At 38.2% G+C, this 17,825-nt stretch overlaps 1 protein-coding gene across 1 annotated transcript; it reads right to left on the bottom strand.

The window, feature by feature from the left end:
* Positions 1-2,901: 2,901 nt before the first annotated feature.
* Positions 2,902-4,837, bottom strand: LOC105051813 (NAC domain-containing protein 48). The gene is made up of 3 exons (XM_010932423.4): positions 4,596-4,837; positions 4,232-4,506; positions 2,902-3,721 (listed from the first exon to the last, which is right to left on the bottom strand). The coding sequence occupies exons 1-3, from the start codon at positions 4,756-4,758 to the stop codon at positions 3,272-3,274; spliced, it is 888 nt and encodes a 295-aa protein (XP_010930725.1). The 5' UTR covers positions 4,759-4,837; the 3' UTR covers positions 2,902-3,271.
* Between the last annotated feature and the right edge of the window lie 12,988 nt (positions 4,838-17,825).

Genomic DNA, 17,825 nt, shown 5'->3' on the forward strand with positions numbered 1-17,825 from the left:
TGTGGATTTATAATTCCTTGGGAAGGAGAGCTTTTCTAAAATAGCGGGCCAGTTGATTTAACAAACTAGTTTGGTTTTAAACTTGAACTATTGTATGAATATGTATTCATGAGATAAAAAATTGATCATAAATAATTATTTAAAGTAATGAGAAAATTGTTTGTAAGAAAAAAATTATATCTTCTATTGTGGCTCTTTCTGTCATAAAAAAATAATAATAATAATAACAATGAATAATTTTTCATCATCAAAGAATTGAGTCTGATATTTTATTTATTATATATTGATAAAAAATTTATGATGATAAAAAATTAATTACCATAAAAATCACTTCTATATGAAAATAAAATAATCATTACAAAAATCTGAGAGACTTTCATAACGATAATTTTTATCATACAATATTGCTATAAAATAAATTTTACTGTCCATCCATGATTTTGTTTGGCACTAGGAATTCTAGTAATTGTCTTTCTCAATGAACATTAAGATGTTATCTTCTAAAGTAATCATTTGTGATAAAAATTTTTATTGGCACATAAATAAGTCTAAAACTTATAATTTGTGATAGTAGTTATTTTGTTGCCACAAATTGGGTGTTAGGATGATGGTTTTTTCGAGGAATAGAATGTTTTGCCTTCTTTAAAATATTTTACCTATAAGTCTAAAAATTATAAATATATGATTAAAATTTATTTAACACCATTCCTATTTTTTTTAAGCATATATTATTTGCAAAATATGGGTAAGATGGTGATACTGATTATATGAAATGAAAATATGTTATTGTAACTAAATGTCACCAATACTAGTTAGATATCTCTATGTTAATATATAAATAATGCTACATCGCTTCTATAAAGTGCACATAAATATTTCTATCAGCATGCAATGAGAAAAAATAATGCAATTCACACATAATGGATCAATTGGTTGTAAAGTTATCTCGAACTATTATATAAATATACATCCATGAGATAAAAAATCGATCATAAATAATCATTTGAAACGATGACAAAATTATTCGTGAGGAAAACTATATCTTCTGCAATGACTCTTTCAATCATTTAAAAAAAAACTTAATAATAATGAATAATTTTTCATCGTCAAAGAATTGAGTTTGATATTTTATTTGTTATATATTGGTTTTTAGAAAATAGGATGATAAAAAATGAATGCCATGGAAATCACTTTGAGACAAAGATAAAATAACAATTACAAAAATCTCAGAGACTTTCATCATAATAATTTTTATCATAAAGAAAACTTAAGTGTAATTAAATGTCTATTTTCACAAAATAAATTTTATACTCTATCCATGGTTTTGTTTGGCACTAGAAACTATGGCAATTATCTTTCCCGATAAATATTAAGATGTTATCACCCAAATTAATCATCCATGATAAAAATTTTCCATTGACATGAAAATAAGCCTAAAACTTGTAATTTGTGATAGTGATTATTTTGTTGCCATGAATTGGGTATTAAGGTGATGGTTTTTTAAGGCATGAAATGCTTTGCCTTCTTTAAAACATTTTGCCTCTGAGACTAAAAATTATATATATATATATATATATATATAGAGAGAGAGAGAGAGAAGAGAGAGAGAGAGAGAGATAATAGTTAAAGTTTATTTAACATCATTCCCACTTCGCTCAAGCATGTTTCCTCTGTAAATGAGGCAGGATGACAGTACCAATAGCATGAAATATAATGATGTCATTGTAACCAAAAGTAACCGATACCAATTAGATATCTTTATGTTAATATATGAATAATGCTATATGGCTTTCATAAAGTATACATAAACAATTCTTTTGGCGGGTAACAAGGAAAATTAATGCAGTTCACGCCTTTGTTGCTGAATATAATGGATTAATTGATTGTGAAGTTATCTAGTCTACAATTATAGCTCCAGTAATTATTTTTCCACGGCAATTTACAAGCATCTTGAAGCATTTTCTCAATGCAAGCTTGTGTCCCATACATCACCATCTTCGCTATTAATGTATTGTCCTCAGGGTCACCCAACTTGCAAGTAGACTTGTGTTGGATATGCTACAATCACCAGTCAATTAACTGACATATTCCAATCATGCAAGTTGCTAATAACAAATCCCGTAAGAAACAAGTGAATGCCTCGCATTTGTCACTCTGCTTGGGTGATGATACAAAAATAGATTATTTAAATGCTCGCATGGATGCAAAGGTTCTTTTATAATTATAAAACCTGGATTTCTATTAAATCCGTAAATCTAACGTCAAGGTTAGCTCCAACTCTGGAACGGCAACACCCAAACCATGCTCAACTTGATTTCACTTCCACAATCTTGATAAAACCACCAGACGTTCAAGTAACTCGGCCTTGTTTTCGAGGCATGAATCATGCAACCATCCTCAAGTACTCTAGATAATTTTCGGAGAAATTATTGTATACATCACGTGCATGCTACTAACAATAGAGATGTACTAATATGGTTTCATTTATCACACACTCATCTCAATATTTAGGCCATGATAATACATCATAATGATCGATAACACGCATCAGTACGGTCGTGCAATATTTTTTTAAATTCCAGCTTTTATTTTCAATAAATCTTCAACTAAACTAATAAGTATACAACCAACTGAGCCAAATGGCCTTTTATCTTTTCAGAGATAGTGATAGACGTGGACCCAAGCCAAAACTTATCCTTCTAGCCAGCTTGCCTTTTATAGAGACAGTGCATATCTATTCAACCAAAAAATACACGCATGATAGAGAAACAATCAAAGAATCATATTGACATATAATATATGCTAAGAAAGGAAGACTAAGAAAAAATTTCTCTAGGTCATGCCCATGACCTAGCTAACAATCATATAAAAACTTATGACACGTAACAATGGCCTTGCACATACTTAATATAATTTATGACATTTCAAGCCAAATCATGTGGCTGGTTGCATTACATCAACTATATTTCTAAAACCCATACGACTCGTTCCAAATACCACTTAAATCACTAGAACCTCCATACAAAATTTAGCTGTGTAGGCCCAACTCGTGGCCGCACGGTTCTCATCGCCACTCGATCAAGTTACTCCATCTTCTTCAAGCGGCCCACAAAACCTCTGGGGCCCATTCTAGGGCCCACCAACCATCTCTATGGTCGCTCGCCTAAGTAGCCCGAATCAGACGGTCGTCAAACTCCCGACGCACACGTTAGCGAACATCGCTTTTGTAGACCTGTTTAATAAGCATGCTCCTTGGCACGTGCGGAACCTCCTAGAAGGGCTTTTGGAGGTACATGAACACGTCCTGCAGCGGGTCCCGGAAGCCTTCGGGAGGCGAGAGTGGCGGGAAAGTCCCGGTGGCTACCTCACTAGTGGTGTCAAATCCGAGGGCTCTCTCCCAGTCTCTCCAGCTTGGCCGGCTCTGGACCTCCCGCTCGCACGTGAACTCCGGCGACAGCACGTGCTCCGAGCAGCTCGAGTCCGCGTGCAATCTCGGCAGCGACTCCGACGCGTCGAAGTAGAACAGGTCCGTCAACGGCGGCGCCGGCGGCACGTGCGACGAAACAGGAGGCGGCACGTGGGAGATGATCTCCGGCTTTTGCTCGGGCGAGCAGGGCTCCGGCACGATGTTTCTCGAACCGGCCGAGTTCCGGTACGGGCTGGTTTGCTTCTCGACCACCCCTTTCTTGTTGTATATCCGACACAGCACCCAGTCATCCAACTGCACCCAAAAGAAACGTGGTAACACGTCATCAGTTAAACCTCGTCAACTGCCTTGTCCATCAGATCTCGATCAGATGGATGGCTTCAAAATAAGCTCTTTATCCCTCCTTTTTTTTTTTTTTTGGTAAATTTATCCCTCCTTTTCAACCGTTTTATTATCGAAAGGTTTGACCCAATCGGTCATTTTCTTAGGCTTGGATAAGTACGAAATAATTGATGGCATCTGATGCCTTTCACACCTAGATGGAACGCGCCACAAACGATAGTTAACAACTTGCACGTCGGTGGGACCCATTGCTCGTACAAGGGACCTTATCCAGATGCCCAACGTGTGTCCCGTATTCAAGGCCACAGCTTCGGGTTCTCACTGGCCCAGCTTGACAGCCAATCAAGCTTTCTACGTAGGGGCGCGAAACATAATGAGACGGTGCATAGGCTTTCTTTTCCCAAGGATACGTGTCAATTTTCTATTAGAAGCCTGGGGGTGTAAGGAAATCGGAGTACTTACACGTAGGCTGTTCTTCTTGCGGGCGGACCGGTCGACGCCGGCGAGCCGGTACTCGTGCATGATCCAGTTGGTCTTCTCCCCCTTGGGCGCCTTCCCGGCGTAGAACACTAGCGCCTTCTTGATAGCCACCGGCTTGGGCGAACCGATCGGCTTATCCGCCCCGGTCGCCTTCCAGTACCCCGATCCAGCCGCGCGGTTCGGCCTCGACCCGTTCGGGTACTTCCGGTCCCTCGGCGAAAAGAAGTACCACTCCTTCTCCCCATACAACGCCACTCCTGTTAGTAAAAAGTTAATCAAACCTCCAAAAAGAAAAACTCCTCTCCGTTTGTTGCGGGTCGGGCGGATAGGAGATGGAGGAGCATACCTGGGAGTTGCCATGGATCGAACTTGTAGAGATCGATCTCGGCGATGATAGGGACGGAAATAGGCAGCCCGGCGCACTTCCGGCAGAGGTAGTGCATCACGAGCTCGTCGTCCGTCGGATGGAATCGGAACCCGGGGGGCAGCTGCAAATCCTCGCCGCTCATTTTGCTTCTCCTTTAATCAGAACCACAGATCTGTAGTTCGGTGTTCCGCTCTCTATCTCTAATGGAGGGGTGTGGAAACTTGAAACTGAGAACCTACGAGCCACCCCAGATATATAGTGGTCGAGGAGGACATCAGCCGTGGAACGAAGGTAGATTCCAGAGTTTACACGTGGGCGTGACCGCAGGCTGAGTCAAGCTGAGCATGCCCCCGCCACGTGGCGGTGATCGAGCGGCAGGCGCGACACGCGGCGGAGGATCTGGGCACCGGATTCTGTCACCGCTTACGTCACGGTTTTTGGACGGGCGTGGACGTCGCCGTCGGGCGTTCCTTGGGGAGGCTTTAATTCTGGTGGAGTCCGCCTCCCAGATGGAGCGTGACCCGCGACATGCGTGAAGGGGCCGCGGCGGTCGGCATGGGGACGGACGTCAGGAGGTGACGTCGTCACCAGCGGCTTGCACGCGGATTAGGTGGATTGTTTTCCGGTAACTTGCAAGTGGGGGCCACCTCTATGGGCCGTTCATTGGTCGACACGTACCCGGAAGAATAAGGACGCGGCGGCTAGCTTCCACGAAAGAGCGCGTATCGTGACAGCATTGATGGATAGAGAGACCAAAATATTATAAATAAAGCCGCTACGTCACCCACACCACTAACGTATCCCGTCCGACGTGGCACACCAATGGCATATTGGCACGTCGGACGGGCAATCCATGGAAGAAAGATAGGGTGCCGTTCAAGGGGAAGGAGATTGAAAGAGTGGACATGATGATGTCCACTTGCCCCGCGGTGATCGGTCCGAAAAAAAAAAAACACGAACAACTACTGATCAGGATTGTTTGCAAGAATTTTTTTCATGGTTGGATTGGTCGGCTGAGCTGTGCATTCGATCCAACCAATAGTTTCACGCGAAAGGGTCGACGGTGGGCCGACTAGTTTAATCTGGGGAACGTGGACGTTTTGGGATGTGAGGTGGAAGTCAATGTACGGAAAAAGTTTGGTGTTAGAAAGAAAGGTCGTCACACGTGGGAGCTCAACTTTTAATGGGCGACACGAACTCGATAAAGCAAGTTCACGTGAGATTTGCAGGGGGACGGTGGCGAGGATGGAAGTTGGAATTTTTTGGGGTGCGAATGGGCCAGGATTTAGCGGCAGAAAATGGACAGAGACAAGTTTGTCCAGGTTAGCCCAACAACATTGTTTCGAAAAATTGCCAGCCCATTTACGTCTGCAAAACTTCTGTGGGATATTTTGTGCATCATAATGAATGCAGAACGATTCTCGTTCATTTTTGGTAGCAATAGCGCTTGGCTTTTGCATGGGGATGTAGGCTGGCTCCATTGGTCGTGGAAGGCGCGCAGCTTGCATTGGGTTGTGCAATGCCTCGATGTGTGTGTTGCCCGCTTTTAAGGATCAAAGGCCAATTGGCGAATGTAGGGATGGTGAAAACTTCTTGGCAGGAAATTCCGATGCAACAATCCAGTACCTCGTATAAAAAGACTAATGGAAAGATATATATTTTTTGAATTCTTCTGTCCAGCGTAACTATCCAACAACTTTTCAACCTAAAACCAAATATTCATTCATATGAATCCTTACGTATTCTCTTTATTTAGACTCTGATATTCTCATTAAATTAAGAATCAAATTCATACATCTATTTACAAACACCATGATCAATTTAAATTAGTCTAATGAACTTATTGCGGCTAACTCTCTGTTGTCTATCGCTGGTGATGAATACTTGCAAAATAATATCCACACAGATCGGAGTTGTGTCCGACAGAAACCCTTCAATAATTAAGTCAGAGAGAAAATTGATGAACAGTAGATTTCAATCTCGAGAGTAGCAGAACTCTGGTCAGAAATATCTTATCCGTACTGTTCCCTTACCCCCTTTTTATAGATGAATTTGATATAATCGTCGAGCACGGGATCCCACTTTTTATGGTGCTAAATCATCGGACCATAAATGTAAAGTTAGTGGGTCGTTAATTTTTCTTAGTGATCGTGACACATAGTCGATAACTATTCGCAATGATTATGATAAGTTAAACAGATAACCGACCATAAGTCGGTAGGATCTATGAGTGTCCGTCGGCTAGTAGTTCTGTTATACCGACGGTTCCAATCATTTCTTGTTGGTCGATAGTAGTTGAACATTAGTCGTCAGCCGACCATAGGTCAGTGAGGATTGCTCAGTCGGTTGATGAAGAGTCGGATTGTACGTTCAGCCGATGCACAATCGGAGTCGTTATGACAAAAATTGGAGGTCGATCGGTTTACCCCAATAGTTGCCCCCCACTCCTAAGTCTAAGGTGAACCGATGTGTATATTGTCACGTGGTCTATCACGTTGGACGAAGAGAGTTATTTCTATCACATCGAACCCTGATTCAGCTATCACTTTCTTTGGGATATGGGCAATCGGCGGTTTTGTCATTTCAGTGGGTACAATCATTTTTATCCGGCCACATTGTCAGGATGATTCGGTATCAAATATCAGTATCAAACTTCATTTTGGGAAGTTGATTCGACGCCAGACGATATGATCCGGACAAGTTGATGTGTGCCACATATCCGAATGTTATTGTGTCGGAGCTGTTCATATGGATTAGGATGACGTGGCTTAATCTGGAGCATGTACGTCGAACTGTCCAATCAATGATCGGTCCAGATATTGCCATATGTCATCATCTAGTAAGTCTTTGATTCGAATGCCTTTATCTCAGTCGTTGAAGGATCCTATATATAGGATCGCTCTCAACCAAACTTTCACTTTTTATTTTGTCTTTTGGTGCTGAGACTCTGCCGAAAGATCGCCCCAGTGTCGGAGGTTGTTGTTCCCAATTTTTTTAGGTCAAGTTTCTGTCTTTTCTTGAATCTCTTCTTCTGTAGTCTTCGTCTTTTATGGTTAGGATTTTTTTTCTCGGGATGGTCAGTCGAAAAATCTGACGGACGAGTCTCAGTCAGATCCGGAGGTGGAGGCTTCTTCACTTTCGGAGTCGAATATCGAGTGACTCCGAAAACAGTATTGTATCCTAGAGCTGTATCACTCTTCGTCCCTGGGGCCAACGGTCAGGTGAATACCCCTTCTTTGGACCAGGCGGCTTTTTACGTCGAAGATCTTCAGGCAGATCTTCGATTTATGATTTCGAAGTTTATCCGGAATGTCTTGGATTATTATGGCTTTTGCCCTACTCAGCTGGCACCGAACTCGATCCGACTGATAATCAGTTTTGCTTTGTTGTGTCGGTTGCTGCCGATCGAACCTCGTCTTTCTCTTTTTCGTACCTTCTTTATCCTTCGACCCCATCCAAAGGCCCAAAGGTGGTGGTTTTTCAACACTCGAAAAGGCCTTCTTTCATCACCAGTCTTCCATCGTCCATTCATGGATGGAAGAACCAGTTTTTTTGCGCATCTTCTTCTCTTCCTTGAGGTTTTTCTTCCCATTGGGGCGATTCAAGAACCGGTCCCAATGACAATAGCTGAGTAGAGGTCAACGATCAAGAAGACTTCCATCGGTTAAAGGACATGACGGTCCCATCGCAGAAGGAACTTGTGATCGAACAAGCCCTTTATGACATCGGTCTTAGTTCGATCACACATCTAGGTATAGTACAGTTGATCATTTTGAAAGAAAGGGAATAGTTTTCCTCCAGAATATCCAGATTGCATTTAAAATTTTTTTTAATATTCTATTTGATTAAGGATCAAATTCTTACCTGAATCGCAGCAGAACCAGAGATCAAATCCCAAATTATTTGATGTAAATCTTCGGAATGAACTCCAATCCAATTGTCTTTGCAACACAACCAATCGAGGAATGAGATGTGCTGGTGTGACTCCTCAAACCAGCAGGTGGGACACCCAAAGAGATCCCACGCCCAAAGGAAGAGGGGCGGCAACAAAGAGAGAGGCCAAAGAGAGAAAGGGACCTCTCTCTCTTCTCACGTCTCTCTCTCTTTCTCTCTTCTCTCAATCTGATTTATTTTTTTGGCTATTCATCCATAGGTAAAGATCCTCTCTATTTATAGATGATTCTCATGACCCAATGAGAGTAGAACTCCTAACTCAAATCTGATTTAAATTGGTCCAATACTCATGAAAGAAGAATTCTTATATGAGATAGAATTGCCATCACTTATGACATCGACTTTGCACCTACTCCCACACCTACTTGGGACACCCTAAATAAGCATCAAACCAGATTTTGATCATCCTTCATGAGGGGATATTCTCAGTGCAAGTGAGAATACTCATATCTCATCCAAAATAGGTCCAATTCAAATCCGATTCGAAGCTAGTTCGAAATAATTTCGAAAGGCTGTCAATCTCAAACTCTTTAGGACTTTGGTATCAAGTCTAACTTGAATTTTGGATCTATTTAAGTTCAATTAATTCAGATCTAATAAAAAATTAATTAGTACTTAAATCTAATCTTTCATATGCTCCATGGATTATAGATCAGAAATTGTTCATCTCGGGATCGAACCTGAACTTCATGTGTAGTGCTAGCTAGACATAGTCAACTCTTCAATTTCGTTTGATCCATAACTTAATTCTCAATCAAGTTAGCTTATATGTTCAATCCAATCTAGTACTTTCAAATTAGACATAAAAATATAGGTCAATTTCTTCCTACTTTGTCTGACTTGTGTACGTGACTCCATAGGTTCAAACACTAAGCCAGTAGCACAGGAATCAATTTCTGCACTAATCGAGATACCATCTAGTAATGGTTCTTGATATCCAGATAGGTCGAATTATCGTAAAAGAATATTTTAGAATCCATACACATAGTTACCGCATAATTTATCCTTTTGATCATTAGGATGATCTCAGGTTAACTGTCAATCGAGATTGCTTCATCCGCAATGTATTTTAACCTTTCAAATCCATCTCATGAATTATCCTGATCAAGATTTTACTAAATTAAAATATAGCAATACATCAAATCTAATAATCTGGAGGGATCAATTCCATCTTGATCCACACAAGGACTTCGCAAGTACTTGACTGTACCCAGTAGCCTTCCATCGCTACATTAGAAATCCAGATAGTCCGACACCAAAGCATAGTGAGTTGCTTGCAAGTCACTATAGTGATCTCAGATTTGAAGGATACTTATACCTATGTATTTCGCGAGCAGCTTTTGACAGCAGAATGCTCAGCAAGTGAGTCATCTGTTTAGTGATGATGTACCCCTATATCTCACCTGTATGCCATACCAATGTCACCATACTCTTTGGTTAAGAGGATAACCAACCCATATGGCACACAACAACCTTCACTCAATAAATATCATCGTTCCGTAATGACGTATCATTTGATTGCAAATATGTTTAAGAACTATACGATAAATCTTCTCTTTATCGTACATTAGCATAGTTCTAGGGACTTCATCACAGTACAAGAGTTTAAGAAAAATATTACTTTATGATGAAAAATATTGGAATAACTTTCATTCATTAAATAATAATTCATATGGAAGGATGAACTCAATCGTCAAACGATTGATTTTAGGATACAATTTTCAATAACTCTCATTTAGACTAAAGTGAATCAGGGCAGTCTCTTATACCCATCTTCTATTTGAAGTCATCAAACTCTTTGATCCCAAAAGCTTTAGTGAAGGGGTCGACTAGGTTCTCCTTTTTGTCGATCTTCTGAAGTTCGATGTCACCACGATTCACGATCTCTCGCACCAGATGATAGCAGCGCAGAACCTGCAGCATCTGATGCGGCAATGTATTCTGCTTTGCAAACAGAATCGGTCACAGTATGTTGCTTAAAATTTTTTCAGCATACATCTCCTCCATTCAGAGTAAATACGTAGCCTGACACACTTCTGCTATTATCACAATCTGATTGAAAACTGAAATCAGTATATCCCATAAGTTTCAGATCAGTATTTTCATAGATAAGCCATTGGTCTTTAGTATTTCTCAAATACTTAAGAATTACTTTCGCAATCTTTCAATGCTTCTCATCCGGATCAGACTGGTACCTACTCGCTACTCCTAGTGAATAGACGATATATGACCTCGTACATGTCATAGCGTACATGATAGATCCCACTGCTGAAGCATATGGTATTCCACTCATATGCTCTCTCTCCTCAAAAATTATCGGACAATCCTTCTTGGAAAGAGAATTCCATGACCTATCGATAGCCTTTTTTAAAATTATCCATATTGAACTGTTTCAACAAGGTATCAATGTACGTGGATTGGGATAGTCCAAGCATCCTTCTAGATCTATCCTTATAGATCTTTATCCCAAGGATGTAGGATGCTTCTCTCAAGTCTTTCATGGAGAACTATGATGATAGCCACAACTTCACACTTTGTAAAGTCGGAATGTCATTTCTTAGTAACAGTATGTCATCCACATGCAGCACAAAAAAATGACTACAGAATTAGAAGCCCACTTATAGATGCAAGGCTCTTTTTCGTTCCTAACGAAGCCATACATTTTAATCACCTTATCAAAATGCATGTTCCAACTCCTACACGCCTGCTTAAGTCCATAAATAGACTTTTTCTGCTTGTATACTTTCAACTCATCTATGGATGTGAACCCTTCAGGTTGTATCATATACACCTGTTGTTTCAGCTCTCCATTAAGGAAAGTAGTTTTGACATTCATCTGCCATATCTCATAATCTAAGTGTGCAGCGATAACAAGCATAATTCAAATGGACTTGAGCATTGCTACAGAAGAAAATATCTCGTCATAGTCAATACCATAATGCTGACGGTAACCTTTGGCAACTAAACGGACTTTATAGGTCTCCACCTTCCTGTCTGCTTCTCTTTTTCTCTTAAAAATTTATTTACATCCTGCAGGTTTTATCCCTTCGGATGGATCAACTAATGTCCATACACCATTGATCTTCATGGATTCCATCTCGGACTTCATGACCTCAAGCCATTTCTGAGAGTTGGGCCTTTGTATGGCCTTCATATAGGTGATCGGATCCTCATCGTTCTCATCAAGTTCGATGGGATCACCATCCTGGATCAAAAAATTATAGTATTTGTCCAGCTGACATGGTACTCTACTAGATCTCCTTAATGGTGCCTTTACTGGCTCTAAATTTGATTCATCAATCAAATTCAATTCTGTGTGTGCCGATCCTCCCACCTCATAAATTTTATCAAGTTCAATTTTATAGGCATTACCTTCTGTACTAAGGAAGTCCTTTTTCAAAAAGACTGTCCGACTGCTGACAAATACTTTTTGCTCTACAGCGAGGTAGAAGTAGTACCTTTTAATTTTCTTTGGATACCCTACAAATGAGCATTTATTGGACTTCGATCCAAGTTTATCTGTCTTTAAATACTTGATATAAGCTAGACACCTCCAGACCCTAAGATGTGAGAGTACCGACTTACGTCCAGTCCATATCTCATACGGAGTCTTATCGACAGACTTGCTGGATACCTTATTTAAAATGTAGCAGGCAGTTTCTAGAGCATATCTTCAAAAGAAGATTGGCAGACTCGTAAAGCCCATTATGGATCAGACCATGTCTAATAAGGTTCGATTCCTCCTCTCGGACACACCATTATGCTGTGGTATTTCAGAAGGGATCCAGTGTGAGAGAATCCCATTCTCTTCCAGATATGTCAGGAGCTCACTGGTGAGATATTCACCTCCTCGATCTAACTGAAGGATCTTAATACTTATTTCAGTTTGTTTCTCTACTTCAGCACGGAATCGTTTGAACATTTCAAATGATTCTGACTTATACTTCATAAGATAGACATATCCATACCTCGATAGGCCGTCAGTAAACGTAATGTAGTAGTATCCTCCTCTAGTACTTATGTTCATAGGCCCACATACATCAGTATGTATTAGATCGAGCACATCGCTAGCTCTTTCATTTTTTTCTTAAAAGATGACTTAGTCATCTTACCAACTAGACATAACTCACAGGTAGACAATGATTCACAATCATCTATCTCAAAGATACATTCTTGGATCAACCTGTCAATTCTATTCTTCTTCACATGACCAAGCCTACAATGCCAAAGGTAGGATTCACTGACATTGTCTAACTTAGGACGTTTACTGGGTGTGTACATTACATTAACAGACTGTGATATTATGTATATGCTATGTTTCAATTGTCTACGCATAATTGTGGTATCATTCACAATGATATCACAAAAATCATCTTTTATTATAAACTTGTAACCAAGTTTGGCCAAAAGGCCTACAAAGATGACATTCATCAAAAAAAGAGGGATAATAATGACAATCATTTAACATGACACTACTAGACTCGAAGACAAGCTGCAAAGTTTTCAAGGTCAGAATTAGAATAAGACTTCCATCTCCAACATTAAGGAACTGCTCGCCCTCTCGAAACTTCTTACTTATCTATAATCTCTGCAACAAATTGTATATATTAATAGAACTTTCGGTATTCAATACCCAGATAATAGTATCACAAACAAAGAAATTACAAGGTGTTATCATATAAATACCTTGTGAAGCAACCACTTGCCTCTTTCTCTTGTTCTTAGGCCTGTTTGGATTAAGGATGGCTATATAAGCAGGATAACTCCTTTTTCAATGATCCAGCTTCTTACAGAAGAAGTACTCTGTCTGATTTTAGTCAACTTTTGACGGTTTACTTTGTTTGAAATCGACGGCACAGAATTTTTGTACCTTTTTCTTCTTCCTCTTCTAGAGGATCGACGTCCTGCAGATGAACCTCCCACTAAATTCACTGGCTCCTTCTGGAGCTAGTGATCCTTTTTCAAAATCTACAGTAACCCTAGCAAACCACGATAGTTTACCACAGGCTTCATCATTTTATAATGATTGAGAAAAGGTAGGTAGAATTTCGGTAGCGAATTGAGGATAGTATCCTTGACTAACTGTTCATTTAATGAAAAGTCAAGTTTGCTAAGGCGTTCAATCTGCTCGATCATATACAATACATGATCGATGACTGAAGCTCCCTCTTGCATACAGACATTGAACACTACACAGAAAGTTTTATATCTCTCTGCATCCTCAAAGGTGCAGAAGGACTCATTCAACATTTAAATGATCTCCTTTGGCTGCGCATCTTCGAACTTACGACTAAGTTTATCGTTCATAGCTGCCCTCATCACGCAATGCACAGTCGTGCGATCATTGAGCCACTTCATATAAGTGTCTCTCACGGCACGATGAGCATTGACTGTAGGTTCTTCAGGTGCCTGATCCGTAAGGATGTATAAAATTCTCTCGTGCTCCAACAAGATCTTCAACTTTCGATACCAGCTATCGAAATTGGGTCCGATGAGCTTATCACCGTCCAACAGCGTACGGAGGGATAGTATGTTGGCCATAACTGAAAGGAAAAAATACTAGCCTATTAGTATATGAATTATTTTTAATCAAAAAAATATGGACTTTAGTCTAAAAGTTCTTTCACTATTTTTACGGATTGATAGCCTCTACCTCCAACTCGAGAAATTACACAAATTTCTGAGCAGGTACTAAAATTCGTACAGACTGCATTCAGATTCGAGTATGGTTTGATCAATCTTAGTACATCCATGGGTAGGTTCATAACCAATTATTTCTCTAAATAACTTCTAACAATAAATTTTGCCTCAGACGTCCCTTCAGCAGGCGTGTGGCACCTCCACTGAAAGTCCTGATTAGGTCTAACCATTAACATGACACATCAAGTGCATCCAACATACGGATGTCCAGGTCCGAGTGTGGCTCAGCCAATCTGAGTATTGATCTGAAAGTACATCATGATGGTCATATGATGAATGACAATTTCAATACGTAATAGATACCAGGCGTGTGGTGCCTCCAATGCATATTTGGAATATTGGACTCATTATCACGTATTTTAATGAAAGACAATGATCAAATTATCTCATAATTTTATCACTTTATGGACCTAATAATTTAGAAGATTTGATTTCATTGATTTGAGGATAAGAGAAGAAGTTGACTTGCAAGCTGTAAATCTCCCATTGACTTCACCAAGTCATATAAAGGATTAGGCACAAGCTGATCTAAAGATACCTAAACCAGTCATATTGATTTATCTTAATGGTATGGGTCAGCACGAATCAACTAGTAACCTAATCAAAATATAATCTACCATATTGGTCAGATAAGTGAGATCAGTGGAAGATATATGCCTTTAACTTACTATAGATGCATATAGGTGAATAGCTTTAAATTAAAAACTACTTAATCGAATCTGCCAAACTTACCTTAGACACCAACTGATTAATTAATTTTGATTTGGCAAACCAGAAGGTTCGAACTCAACCACGGAGCCATGATTATGGTCATTTATAAGGGTCAAATACATGGACTTGATCAAACTACAACTATTGAGATTGATCTAAAAAAATACTGATATGATCCAATTCAATATTTAAATAGATTTAATCAATTTCTCTACATGGTGCATATGTATTTTTAACCTTAGATCTAACCCATTAGAATGATTAGATTCTTGCTAACCCTTTGTCCATCGTTTTATGTGGTGTCTTAATGATCTTCAATTCTCAAATCTAGATCATTCAAAATTTAATTTATAATTAAGTATGTGAAATGTATGTTTCAATCTATAGAACTATTCTACAAGAGTTTCAGGTGAAGCATACCATATATTTCAATACATGAAATTAAATTTTCATAATATGTTTAACAATTAAACATATATAGGTATAATCTAAACTTCATACATACATCTCATGTATCATGACAACCTTTAGATTTATATCATTTACATCATATGTAACATATAATTCAGATCTAAAATAATTTTATATCTGAATTTTATCCTATTGTAATAAATCATAAATCACTTTAGATCTAATTCAAATATTTTTATGATCAAAATAATGTATAAAAATCTGTTTGCTTTTCTTCTTCATGAAATCGGATCACAATGATACCCCTACACATTATAAGAGAATCTATAGAATAAGTAAAAGAGAGATTAATCTCTTTAATCTCCTATAATCGGATGATCTGGTGATCTCATTAATTTGAGTACTAGACTATTAAGATCTGAAATCTAATTTCATATATAATTACATCAACATGTAATTATTAATAAAATTATTTTATGTCATGAACATATCCTTGATCTTATCAATTATGTTCTTCTTCTATCTAATTAGATTTAATGTATCATATACATCATATCAGATCTGAAACATATCTTATACTGATTATAAAATATCAATTTTAGATTTGATATCATATAGAAAATTAATTAGATACAAATATGAATGTATAAAGAATAAATTTTTGATAAAATCTGTTTTCGCACAGTGCTGAATTCTGATAGGATTTAGATCTAAATATCGATTAAAATAGATCTAATTCAGATCCAAAATAAATTTTATTTTATAAAAAAATAATATTAAAATTTTATTAAAATAAATTTAAAATAGATTTTAATTCACATTACTATTCCATCAGAAATTCAGCAATAGTAGAATTCTGTTATAACAGATTTATAACAACCTCAATCAACTAATGATTGGGCATCTCTAATTCGATTAAAATCAGATCAAAAATTTTATATAAATAGATTTAAATTATGTTTAATATCTTACAAAAAAATTCAATTAAATCTTATATAATTTTTTTCAAAAAATTTCATCATATATATATATTTCAGGCATGCTCTGATATCAATTGAAAGGAAGAGAACAGTTTTTCTCCGGAATATCCAGGTTGCGTCTAAATTTTTTTTTTAATATTCTACTTGATTAAGGATCAAATCTTTACCTAAATCATAGTAGAATTAGGAATCAAATCTCAAATTATTTGATGTAAATCTTCACGGAGGTCTGGATGTGCAGACTCTCTACTTTACATGCATGCCAAACGCCACAGAAAAGCGGGATGAACTCTAATCTAATTGCCTTCACAACACAATCAATCAAGAGATGAGATATGCTGGTGTGACTTCTCAAACAAATAGGTGGGACACCCAAAGAGATCCCACACCCAAAGGAAGAGAGGCGGCAACAAGGGGAGAGGCCAAAAGGAGGAAGGGACCTCTCTCTCTTCTCACATCTATCTTTCTCTCTTCTCTCAATCTAATTTATTTTTTTTGCTATTCATCCATAGGTAGAGACCCTCTCTATTTATAGATAATTCTCATAATCTAATGAGAGTAAGACTCCTAACTCAAATTTGATTTGAATTGATCCAATACTCATGAAAGAAGGATTCTTACATGAGATAGAATTGCCATCACTTATGACATCCACTCTGCATCCACTCTTACACCCACTTGGGATGCCCCAAATAAGCATCAAACCAAATTTTGATCATCCTTCATGAGAGGATATTTCCAGTGCAAGTGGGAATACTCATATCTCATCCAAAATAGGTCCAATTCAAATCCGATTCGAAGCTGGTTCGAAATAATTTTGAAAAACTGTCAATCCCAAAATCTTTAGGACATTTGTACTAAGTGTAACTTAGATTTTGGACCCATTTAAGTCTAATTAATTCAAATTTAATCTAAAATTAATTAGCACTTAAATCTAATCTTTTATATGCTCCATGGATGATAGATCAGAAACTGTTCATCTCCGAGATCGAACCTAAACCTCATATGTAGTGCTAGCTAGACATAGTCAACTCTTCAATTTCGTTTGATCCATAACTTAATTCTCAATCAAGTTAGCTTATATGTTCCATCAAGTCTAGTACTTATAAATTGGATATATAAATATAGGTCAATTTCTTCCTACTTTGTCTAACTTGTGTGCGTGACTTCATAGGTTCAAACACTAAGCCGGTAGCACAGGAACCAATTCCTGCACTAATCGAGATACCATCTAGCAATGGTTTCCGACATTCAAATAAGTTGAACTATCATAAAAAAATATTTCAGAATTCATACACATGGTTACCACATAATTTATCCTTTTGACCCTGAATGCTCTAGGATGGTCTCAGGTTAACTGTCAACCAAGATTGCTTCATCCGTATTGTGTTTCAACCTTTCAAATCCATCTCATGGATTATCTTAGTCAAGATTTTACTAAATTAAAATACAG

This window comes from Elaeis guineensis, chromosome 9 (assembly GCF_000442705.2).
Source record: "Elaeis guineensis isolate ETL-2024a chromosome 9, EG11, whole genome shotgun sequence".
In the NCBI taxonomy this organism is placed as follows: domain Eukaryota; kingdom Viridiplantae; phylum Streptophyta; class Magnoliopsida; order Arecales; family Arecaceae; genus Elaeis; species Elaeis guineensis.